This window comes from Puntigrus tetrazona, chromosome 13, assembly GCF_018831695.1.
Source record: "Puntigrus tetrazona isolate hp1 chromosome 13, ASM1883169v1, whole genome shotgun sequence".
Lineage (NCBI taxonomy): Eukaryota > Metazoa > Chordata > Actinopteri > Cypriniformes > Cyprinidae > Puntigrus > Puntigrus tetrazona.
Window position 1 is genome coordinate 21,996,976 of NC_056711.1, and position 12,500 is coordinate 22,009,475.

General features: G+C 37.9%; 1 protein-coding gene across 1 annotated transcript in view; it reads right to left on the bottom strand.

The window, feature by feature from the left end:
* Nucleotides 1-12,500, bottom strand: part of LOC122356328 (inositol polyphosphate-5-phosphatase A-like) — a 116,253-nt gene that overhangs the window by 88,618 nt on the left and 15,135 nt on the right. The window contains exon 2 of the mRNA XM_043254889.1: nt 2,199-2,240. Coding sequence (XP_043110824.1) covers nt 2,199-2,240 — 42 coding nt within the window. The remainder of the gene's footprint in view (nt 1-2,198; nt 2,241-12,500) is intronic.

Here is a 12,500-nt window from a genome sequence, read left to right on the forward strand (position 1 = left end):
AATACTACTTTACCATTAAAACTATCTGTTTTCTCTGTGAATGTGTTCAAGTGTAGTTTATTTCTGTGATTTTCAGCATCATCCCTTTAGTCTTCAGAAATCAGAATAATATACTGATTTACTGCTCAGCAAACATTTATAATCAGTAGTAGCAATAATAATAATAATAATAAAAACAGCTAATAATTATTTCAGGCTTTTAAATCAATTTAAAGCATTTGTAAGTATTTATAGTTAACATTTATGTCACATGGTTATGTTATGATGTTTTTTTTTTAGAGTTTTAGTTTTGCTTTTCCTTTCAGTTTTACTTAGTTTAGCAATAATAACCCTTTCCCTCTCGTGCCTCATATTACAGGTTTAAGCAGCTTTATTCAAAAACAAAAACTCTCAGGGTTTCAAACCAAACAACTGCTGAAAAACTGCTGATATGATGTGAACAACAGAGAATCAAATAAAGCAGCTTTCCATGACGTCACTGCAGCTCAAGCCTGACACACACACACACACACGTTAAAAAGACCTCTATTTTCAAACAAATGCTGTTCTTTTGAAGTTCCTATTATTCTGTGAATCCTGAAGGACAATATGAGTCATGGTTTCCACACAAACACTGTGCAGCACAACTGTTTTCAACACTGATAATAATCAGAAATGATTAGAAACACTCAGAGGACAGGTGTGTAGAGAGCAGAAGACTCAGAGTGTGTGTGCGTGTGTGTGTGTGTGTGTGTGTGTGTGTGTGTGTGTGTCTTTTGTCAGTCAAAAACCAGCAGGTAAATGGCTGGAGAGACAGGGAAATCAGTGTCTTCTGCAGGTAAATGCAGGTAAAACCATTGGTTTGATTAGGAAATATGTTCTCCATGAGATCAGCAACACACACACACACACACGTTTGTTTTACTATCTTAGTGAGGACATTGCATAGACTTCATTGATTTTCTAGCAGGTTAACAGTATTTCTATGCCGAACCCTAAACATCTAGAACACTAGAACAAAACTACACTTTTTATCTAGTGCCAACCAGTCAAACATCTCACTACTGGGTTGTCATGATCCTTTACTATGTAAGTGACGATATTTACATCCTCACAAGTATAGTTAAACCAGTACACACACACACACACACACACACACACACACACACTGACTAGCTGAGATAAGCGGCTGTGCCTCAAGGCTTCTCTTCCCTTTCCTTCCAAGCAGAAACTCAAAGGGTCAGTTCACCCCAACATGAGAATCCTGTCATTAATTACTCACTCTAATGTTGTTCTAAACCCTTAAGACCTTTATTGATCTTCAGAACACAAATGAAGATATTTTTTGATGAAATCGTAGAGATATCTGACCACAGACAGACTGAAAATATTAGAATATATTGCAGATCTAAATTTGAACACTACATGGAAATGTTATATTACGTCTTTTAATAGAGCTTAATAACTATTATTATAATCATTATTATTGACTTTTTATTTTATTTTATAGAACAACAGTAAGATTATAATACTAATATATGATTTTAATTTTAGCAGAAACCCATAAATGATTCTTGTCTGTCTGTCTGTGTCTGTGTGTGTGTGTGTGTGTGTGTGTGTGTCTGTGTGTGTGTCTGTGTGTGTGTCTGTGTGTGTGTGTGTGTGTGTGTGTGTGTGTGTGTGTGTGTGTGTGTGTGTGTGTGTGTGTCTGTGTGTGTGTCTGTGTGTGTGTCTGTGTGTGTGTGTGTGTGTGTGTGTGTCTGTGTCTGTGTGTGTGTGTGTGTGTGTGTGTGTCTGTGTGTGTGTGTGTGTGTCTGTGTGCGTGCTATGCATCACTTAAAAATGCACTGCCTTAAAAACGAAAAAATAATAATCACTTAATAAATATAACTTCAGCATCTTTCTTTTTCACACCGCAGACGAACATGCCTCCATCTGATCGCATCACGTCATTGTTCGGTACAATTCACATCATTTATATAGAAAAATGATCGTTTTTAATGAGTTTATTTTAAAAATAAGTGAAGGAACACAATTATAATTTCAGTTAAATGAGTTAAAAACAAAAAGAGCAGTGTTCCTACAAAGAGCTGTCTATTGAAGTACACAGAACATTCAGTATCAGTGATGTCATAAAAGGTGAGCCAATCACATATGAGAGCCACTGGAGGGGCGGAGCCTGTCGAACAGATGATGAAATCAGGAGAGGTGGTTCTTACCTGACAAAACTCCCTCAGCCAGGTCTTCTGCAGGTTCTCCGGCTGAAAGAGGAACGAGAGAGAGAGAGAGATCGGTCAGACCTTCATCTTTATGTTCATGCATAAAAGGGACAGCAAAACCAGAGAAAATACAACTAAAACAAAAACAGAAACATTAACAAAAATGGTAACAATATATCAGCGATACTAAAATAACAGCAGAAAAAAAAATCTTCCACAGTATATTTATTCATAATATAAAAGGGAGACAAAAGTGGGTTAGAGTGAATAAATGATGACAGGATTCTCACTTTCCTTCAAATTCTCATGAATATATGCTACAATAACAATCAATATCCCTCTGTCCTGAGAATAAATACAGGTGTGTTTGAGAGCATCAGTGCACATGTTATCACGTCTAAGAGTGAATGTGGGCAACACACACACACACACACACACACACACACACAGTGACTCTACCCACCGCACAAGACTATATAAGGACACACACACTGAACCCTGACATTACAGACACAGAGGGAAACACTGCACTAAATATGGCCTTCAGTCTCACACACACGCTTCACTCAGGACAGTGTGTGTGTGTGTGTGTGTGTGTGTGTGTGTGTGTGTTGTAAACACACGCTGAAGCGCTAAAACTACATTATAAAAGCATTGCTTGAGTTTTATTTTCATACTTGGCTCCACAGCATGATATTAGAAGAGCTGGCTTTGATAGCTATGGATATTTCAAAAACTAAAATCAAATCAATATTAATACAAAATGACAAAAAAGTATGTTTGTTATGTTAACAGAGATGATGTCAATAACAAAAAAAGTCAAAATTATGAGACATTATGAGAATAGGTAAATATCTAGGAAAAGAATATCTAAACACAAGTAAGAATATAGTTATATATAGTAATATTAAAAAGTCCAAATTACAATAACAGTTAAAAAAATTAGTTTGAAACCAAAAGTGGGAGACTAAAGTCTAAGATTTGCAGAAATAAATGAAGCAATTTGAGAAAAACAAAAAGAAAAGATGAAGCAATAAGTCAATGCAATATGATATTAAATCTAAAATACCTTATTTTATGCTACACATTGTTACTTTTTACTTAAAGTTTTAGATGATTAAAGTAATATTTAGCAAATTATTATATAATAAAAACCTAAAACTTAAAAAAAGGCTATACATCAAGTTTCACTTATCTATGTATTTCTGACCAAAATATTTAAAATGAAGAGTTCATTTAAAATAAATAACGCCTTTTAAACCAATTTCAAAACTCAAATAGTTTCATTGTCATTTGACTCCAGTGTGCTTATTTTGAAAAGGTAAAAAAGAAATACACAATTAGTCAACTGATGCAATAAAACATTTGATAACATTCTGCTTTTGCAAATAACGTCTTGAAACAATCCAAAAGCCGAAGCGAGTGGAGGCGTGTTGGGGAGCGTCCCGGGTCACGGCGGGTTCATCCTCACATCTGACCCGCAGCTCACGCAGATAAAGTAGGGCTGAGCTCCTCCAGAGCGCCTGCTAAAAACACCAGCTTATCAAAAGTTAATTTGCAGTTAATTAGAGAGGATCTGCCCTGGAGGCCCGATGGAAATAGCAGCTCGTGCGCTTCCGCACCGGTCCGGCCTGGTTTACGCTCCCTCGGGATCCGCGGCGCTCGGATTTAGCCAGACGTATTTCAGGAGCGCCGTGAGAATATGCCTTTAAAAGGAGAGCGAAACAACAGCGAGCGCTGCCTGGGATAACAGGTGCTTTCATCGGACCGCTTTTAGATCAAGCTCCTTTCAATTCTGGAGAAACGAGCCTCCTCCGTGCCGGCGCGGCTTTAGAGAGGAGGAAACAAACACAAACACCACCACGGACTCCCATACTTCAGTTCACGCTCGTGGTGAGAAACGAGGGCAAAAATAGAATCGATAAATCAAAATGCAAAAACAAAAACAATTCTAATGGTTTCTGAGGTTTAGCTTTCATGGGAAAAATAAATAAATCTAAATAAACACTGCTTACTTCAAAGAATAACTGCAAAACATGTGCAAGTGTTTTTGCTCAAGATTGTGTAAAAGAACAAAAAAATAAATAAAAGCAACAGTAGAAGAAACAAGCAAGCGTGCAGAAATACACAAACACACACACACACACACACACACAAAATGATAAAATTGATACGATTCCAGATCCTGAATGATACCTTTTTTGATGCTCTTTTTATAAAATCAGTTTTAACAAGCTTACATGATCTCAAACATTTATCAAGACTCCTGAGCCGCTGCACAAAGGAACCAAATATATCCAACACAATAAATAAAGTTCATATAGTTTATACATGTGTGTGTGTTAAAAGGCATATAGCTCAGACAGTATTATCATTTCTATTAATTTTCCGCAGGTTTACTGATGAACGTGAGCAGCTTGCAGCTGTCTGCCTGTATCTTCTCTTCCACGACTGCACTTCTGACACGTATTTGACGGCGATCGGAAGTTATTACAAACACTCGATGGAGGTTTGAAGTGAGCCTCGAGTGAATGCAGAATATAAAACTTATTCATTTTAAATCGAAAACGCACCAATAAACGCAGCCTTTCAAGGGTGACCTGCTTCCCTACGACCAGATCTCAGCTGTGTTCTACAGGACGTCAAACGACACAGCGCTGTCTCTTTAGTGGCCTTAGCAAACACATCCTCCCTGAGTGTTAGCATTCCTGAGAGAGCTAGAGAGAGCACACTACTTCTAGTCAAACACACCGGCTAGTGCCACAGGCTTATTGGCTCACGGACGTTGATGAGATTAACCCCTAGATAACGAAATCTGATACTGAACGACAAGACCTTTTCAATACTCGAAGGTGTCGAGGCAATTCGGTCGGGACCTAAAATGTATCGATACCCAGCGCTACTCACAAGCAGACATGGAAATGTACACACACACACACACAGAAATTCACAAGCACTCACACACACACACACACACACACAAACTGACACGCAGAAACACACAAAAATGTATATTTTGTACTCAAAAACATTCACACACTTGGAAACACACACACGCACATATACACACTCTTGATGATCTTAAAGGGACGGTTCACCCATAAATCATCACTTAGTCATCAATTACTCTCCTTCCTGTTCTTCAAACCTGTGTGAATTACTTCTGAGAAACACAAACAAGAGTTACTGTCTCTGTTTATTATTAATTAGGAATTATTATAATTATTATTAATTTGATTCACTTTGTAAAAATTTCATATTAAGCCCAATTATTCATTCAATTAATCTGCAGTAACATTTCAATACTTGTGTCTCTGCTGCAAGAGTTAAACTCTCCAGCTTTTATTGGAGTGGAAAACAGCAGGGAATCCTTTAAGGTTCAGTGAAAACAGGTTTACCAACGCATCTCATTACAGATCTAGTGAAACGCTGTAATTAATCACCATTCATGCGCAAATACAGTGGAATCTCCTGAAGAGCAGCGGTGCATCACGGCAAACAGAGACGAGCCTTCGACAAACGCTCTGGAGCCGCTACGCTCCGAATCTCATTTCCAGAAAACAGCAGTCGACTTGAGCCGGTCTGACGGGGTTTCCTTAAACAAACACCAGCTCATGTCAGAACAACACGGTTTATCCTGAACGAACTGTACAGTAGAGAAGTAGTGACGGACCGTCAGGAAACCAGGACAGAGAGTCCAGAGAGACACAGAGCTAAAAATACTGAGAGAGAGACAGAGAGAGAGAGAGAGAGAGAGAGAGAGAGAGAGAGAGAGAGAGAGAGAGACAGGGGAGAGAGAGAGACAGAGAGAGAGACAGAGACAGAGAGAGACAGAGAGAGAGAGAGAGAGACAGAGAGAGAGAGAGAGAGAGACAGAGAGACAGGGGAGAGAGAGACAGAGAGAGAGAGAGAGAGAGAGAGACAGAGACAGAGACAGAGAGAGACAGAGACAGAGAGAGACAGAGACAGAGAGAGACAGAGAGAGAGAGAGAGAGAGAGAGAGACAGAGAGACAGAGAGAGAGAGAGAGAGAGAGACAGAGAGAGAGAGAGAGAGAGACAGAGAGAGACAGAGACAGAGAGAGACAGAGAGAGAGAGAGAGAGAGAGAGAGAGAGAGAGAGAGAGAGAGAGAGAGAGAGAGAGAGAGAGAGAGAGAGAGAGACAGAGAGAGAGAGAGACAGAGACAGAGAGAGAGAGAGAGAGAGAGAGAGAGAGAGAGAGAGAGAGAGAGAGAGAGAGAGAGAGACAGAGAGAGAGAGAGACAGGGGAGAGAGAGACAGAGAGAGACAGAGAGAGAGAGAGAGAGAGAGAGAGAGAGAGAGAGAGAGACAGGGGAGAGAGAGAGAGAGACAGAGAGAGAGAGAGAGAGAGACAGAGAGAGACAGAGACAGAGAGAGAGACAGAGAGAGAGAGAGAGAGAGAGAGAGAGAGAGAGACAGAGAGAGAGAGAGACAGAGACAGAGAGAGACAGAGAGAGAGAGAGACAGAGACAGAGAGAGACAGAGACAGAGACAGAGAGAGACAGAGAGAGAGAGAGAGAGAGAGAGAGAGACAGAGAGAGAGAGAGACAGACAGAGAGAGACAGAGAGAGAGAGAGAGAGAGAGAGAGAGACAGAGAGAGAGAGAGACAGAGAGACAGAGAGAGAGAGAGAGAGAGAGAGAGAGAGAGAGAGAGAGAGAGAGAGAGAGAGAGAGAGAGAGAGAGAGAGAGAGAGAGAGAGAGAGAGACAGAGAGAGAGAGAGAAAGAGAGACAGAGACAGAGAGAGAGAGAGAAAGAGAGACAGAGACAGAGAGAGACAGAGAGAGAGAGACAGAGAGAGAGAGAGACAGAGAGAGAGAGAGAGAGAGAGAGAGAGAGACAGAGAGAGAGAGAGAGAGAGAGAGAGAGACAGAGAGACAGAGAGAGAGAGAGAGAGAGACAGAGAGAGAGAGAGAGAGAGAGAGAGAGAGAGAGAGAGAGAGAGAGAGAGAGAGAGAGAGAGAGAGAGAGAGAGAGAGAGAGAGAGAGAGAGAGAGACAGAGAGACAGAGAGACAGAGAGACAGAGACAGAGAGAGAGAGAGAGAGAGAGAGAGAGAGAGAGAGAGAGAGACAGAGACAGAGAGAGAGAGAGAGAGAGAGAGACAGAGAGAGAGAGAGAGAGAGAGAGAGAGAGAGACAGAGAGAGAGAGAGAGAGAGACAGAGAGAGAGAGAGAGAGACAGAGAGAGAGAGAGAGAGAGAGAGAGAGAGACAGAGACAGAGAGAAATTAAAATGAAGATGAATTCATTGATTTAGTGAACCCAGCTCTAGGACACACGCCTGACCTTTAACCCCGAGCCTGAGAGCCGTGTCACTGGTGTATAGTAATCCAGGAGACTCACGGCGCTCGTTCAAGAGAAGCGTCTCATCAGTGGAAAAGTACACAGGCAGAACACACACAGAAAGACACGCCACAAACACAGATCAGCAGACGATACGGTCACGCTAACAATCCTGACAGACGCTACTCACAACACCTCAATACCAGCATCTGTGCTCACCCTGGACTTAAAGACTCTCTATCAAGACCGTATCAAATGATCATGCTGCAATGCTCTAATGCTCAGATCACAGTATTATCACAATATTGAAATTTAGCTGAAAAGTGTTGTCATGATAAAGTAGAACAGGGAAGGACGTCTCAGTCAGGTTTTTTTTTTTTGTGGCCCAAACTTGATCCACGTGCAATTAAATCCTATCTTCTCATACTATAGGAATATATGTTTGGTGCACACTTCTAGTACATTAAAAGTTATTCAAATTATTATTCAAATCAATCCAAAGTATACAGTTGTGCAGAAATTAAGAAAGTGTGTGTGTGTTTATTACATTTTTATATGTATAGTAAGCAGAGTATTACCAGAAAGTGAAGATAAGGTTAGAAAGCATTAAGCTCACAATAATAATTAAAATGCAATAGGTTTACTTTACAACACAAACTCATCAGTCAATACATTAAATACATAACTTCTGTAGCTACACTTGCTATTATAAGTTATTAGTCTTTGATTTAAAACATTTTTTCCAATAAATTAAATCAAAACTAAATCAAGAAATAAACAACAATCTAACAATACTTAAAACTGAACATTTCTTAACATTCTAGCAGACATTCTGCACAATCTAACTTAAAATTAATAAGTCAGTAAATATTGTTTTTGAACCAGGCATGTATTTTTTAACGGTCCAAATAAATGCAGGCTCACTGGGCAGAAGAGACTTCTTTTAATACATTAGAGAATATTACAGATCCAGTTTAAACCCTGTGTGAATGAGATCATAAATGTATTAATAGTTGTATTTATTACTAGGGGTGATTCTGAATCAATTCTAAATATTTCAGAGTATATGGCCCCATGTTGCTAGACAGTATGTGCTCCCTCTTGTATTACTTTTACTATTTAAAAAAAAACTAATATTTTTAAATGTAGCCTGCTTATATAAAAAAAAATGGAAATTTTGCACAAAATAAATTTTATTTAACATGTAAATTTAAAAGTAGCCATGTGCAGTTACTACTGAAAATCACTTTTAATAATATTAATTGAAATTAAATTGATTCACACTGCTAATTTTAAGATGACAGGCCTGACACAGATATTTCAAACACAAACAAAACACATAGAAGCTCTAATGTTGGTGTAGATATAAAGACGCATTAAAAAAAGATTTTTTTGCATCACACTTGTGTCTTTGTCTTTGCAGCGTCTCGTACATAACGCGGTGTAGTCATGAGGTGCTAGTTTACATTTTTTTTTTTTTAAATCTTCTACAAAAAAAGGTTTATTCTGCAGATATGGCCTTGTTTAGGGATCTATGCCTTTGTGCATGAAGAGATCTGACTGTTATAAAAAATATCTGTAGATGGGGGAAAAAAAAATATATAAATACTCACATTTTCTTACAAGTAGGAAAAAAAAGAAATGCACAAAGAAACATTTGCCTTTTTTCTTATTGTACAAAATGTGTATTTACTATTTATTCAGGTTTATCAATATTTTGGTACTTAATTTTCATTATCTAAATATTTTTAAGAATTAAATATTAAATGTTAAACATCAATTCAAAGAGTGCATGCATTATTAAGCTTATATATTATGATTACACATTCAGGGGCATAAAATGGTCTTAAAATGACAATATCATCATCATCTCAATTATTTTTATATATATATATATATATATATATATATATATATATATATATATATATATATATATATATATATATATATATATATCTCAGACAACAAATGTTATCGTGACAGGCCTATTCGTTACTTTATTTTACAGAACAGAAACATTACAATACTGACATTGTTTTAATGTTTTCACATGATCTCTATATTAAAACCATTCTGACAAGAGACTTTTAGTGGCTTAGAGTTGAAGATCAGAAGAACAGAGCATCTATTGAACAGCATGAGTCCAGCGCAAACACGAGGATGTTTCACAGTTCGATTTAATTGCCCTGATGATTGATTAACATACATGCAGATAAACATAGGGCTGTACATATAAAAATAATACTAGTGTAGATTTACTACTAATCACAGAACCATCTTTACTGACAAGATGTGATTAAGTGCAGCTTAATTAATTTTATTTATATATTTTATTTACATTTACGTCTTTATATATATATATATATATATATTATTATTATTATTATTATTATTATTTATTTATTTATTTTATAATACATACAGTTGTAGCGAAAAGTTTTGAGAATTACATAAATATTGGAAATTGGAAAAGTTTTTGTGATAGCAATTTGCATATACTCCAGAATGTTATGAAGAGTGATCAGATGAATTGCATAGTCCTCCTTTGCCATGAAAATTAACTTAAACCTGAAAAAAAAAAAAAAAAAAACTTTCCACTGCATTTCATTGCTGTCATTGCTTCGGAGATCATTTCAGTAATCGTCTTGTTAAGTCAGGTGAGAAGGCTGGAGATCATTATGTCAGGCTGATCGGGTTAGAATGACAGACTTGACATGTTAAAAGGAGGGTGATGCTTGAAATCATTGTTCCTCCATTGTTAACCAAGGTGACCTGCAAAGAAACGAGTGCAGCCATCATTGCGTTGCATGAAAATGGCTTCACAGGCAAGGATATCGTGGCACCTAAATCAACAATTTATAGGATCATCAAGAACTTCAAGGAAAGAGGTTCAATTCTTGTTAAGAAGGCTTCAGGGTGTCCAAGAAAGTCCAGCAAGTGCCATGATCGTCTCCTAAAGAGTTTGCTCAGGATTGGCAGCAGGCAGGTGTGAGCGCATCTGAACACACGGTGAGGTGAAGACTTTTAGAAGATGACCCGGTGTCAAGAAGAGCAGCAAAGAAGCCACTTCTCTCCAAAAGAAGCATCTCTTCTGCAAAAAGTATGGTGAATGGACTGCTGAGGACTGGGGCAAAGTCATATTCTCCGAAGAAGCCCCTTTCCGATTGTTTGGGCATCTGGAAAAAGGCTTGTCTGGAGAAGAAAAGGTGAGCTACCATCAGTCCTGTGTCAGTCCAACAGTAAAGCATCCTGAGACCATTCATGTGTGGGGTTGCTTCTCATCCCAAGGGAGTGGGCTCACTCACAATTTTGCCCAAAAACACAGCCATGAATAAAGCATGGTACCCAAACACCCTCCAACAGCAACTTCTTCCAACAATCCAACAACCGTATGGTGAAGAACATTGCATTTTCCAGCACGATGGAGCACCTTGCCATAAGGCAAAAGTTATAACTAAGTGGCTCTCTAAGAAGTGATTATGAAAGAATGGGTTGCTATTGGTCAGGATTTGGCCCAGAAGTTGATTGAGAGCATTTGTATTTCTCTCTGAGTTTGTCTGATGCTTTCTGATGTTTCCAGAGAGAAGAATCAGAACGCGTTAGTGATCTGATTACTGATGATATAATTGCAGCAGCAAAACTTCAGGAGAATTAGAGTCTCACACACACACTATCAGACAGAAATCAGACACACACTGATCTCAAACAGGTCTGTGTCAGGTAACACTGAAGGAAGCTCATATTTTCAGCGGTCCGTCAAGATTCCTGATGAAACAGAAGAACACAAACGTCTGCTTTCATTCAGTAAGACACGAGATGTTTCAGAAATAACACGTGCAGAAATGTCATTTTAAAGAGGACAAAAATAGAGTGGAAAATCTCTGCTGATGCTTTGGAGCAGCGTTTCTCCAGTTATGGCCAGAGCGGCACGGTTCAGAGGTCAGGACTGAACTCCCAGCGGACCACACTGATGCATTCTGGGACACACACACACTCAGTCAGATGTGATTAGTGAGGGAATTATTCTCAAGGACAGCACAGGAACTGATCCACATCAATAACTGTCAGAAGGCTTTCAGAAAAGGAAATTATTCAAGATTTAAAAATCACACGCAGATACATTATACACTTAAATAAAAGTGATTATTAGAATTCAAAGTCATCAAACCACGGGAAAAAAAAAACATGGATAAATGACATCATGACAAAAAAAAAAAAAAATACAAAAATTTGTAATTAATATTTCTATAAGAAATATTGGAATTATTACAACAAATATAAATATACATTATGATTGTTATCAATGATAATAAAAAAAGTATTATTATTTCTATTTAACATCAAATTAAGGTGAAAACATGAAACTTAAATTTAAAACTGAATTCAAACTAAATGTAATAGTTTTTAACATTCATATAAAATGATTATAGTTGTACTATATGTAGTAAGTAAAGTAAAAATAAGTAAAAACAAAAACTACAATTTGTTTGCGTGTCTGAAGACAGAATTGTAATTATTTCATCAGTGTTCTGTAGATTAAAAGGTCACAAGAATCACAAACTGAGTGTTTAACTGCAGTATTGTAATAAAGATGGTGTCAAAGCACTGAACGCTGTCTAGCTCAGTTAAATAATATCTGTGCAACCAAATCGACAATAATCTCTAGAAAGTGTCCCCAACTGAGCAAGCCGGAGGCAGCATTATCAGACACACACGATCTGATCTCAAACAGGTTTGTGTCAGCTAACGCTGAAGGAAGTTCATATTTTCAGCGGTCCGTCTGGATTCCTGCAGTCTCAGAAATAAAGGTACAAGATCTGTCACTGTGACACTTTTGTACCCATTAGGTTCAGATATCTGAACCAAATATTTACCTTTAAAAAAAGGGACAAACATATACCTTTAAAAGGTCCCTCCACAGTGACAGCTTTTGTACCTTTATTTCTGAGAGTGGGGTGAAACAGAAGAAAGTCTTTACAAGGCTCCTAATGAACGC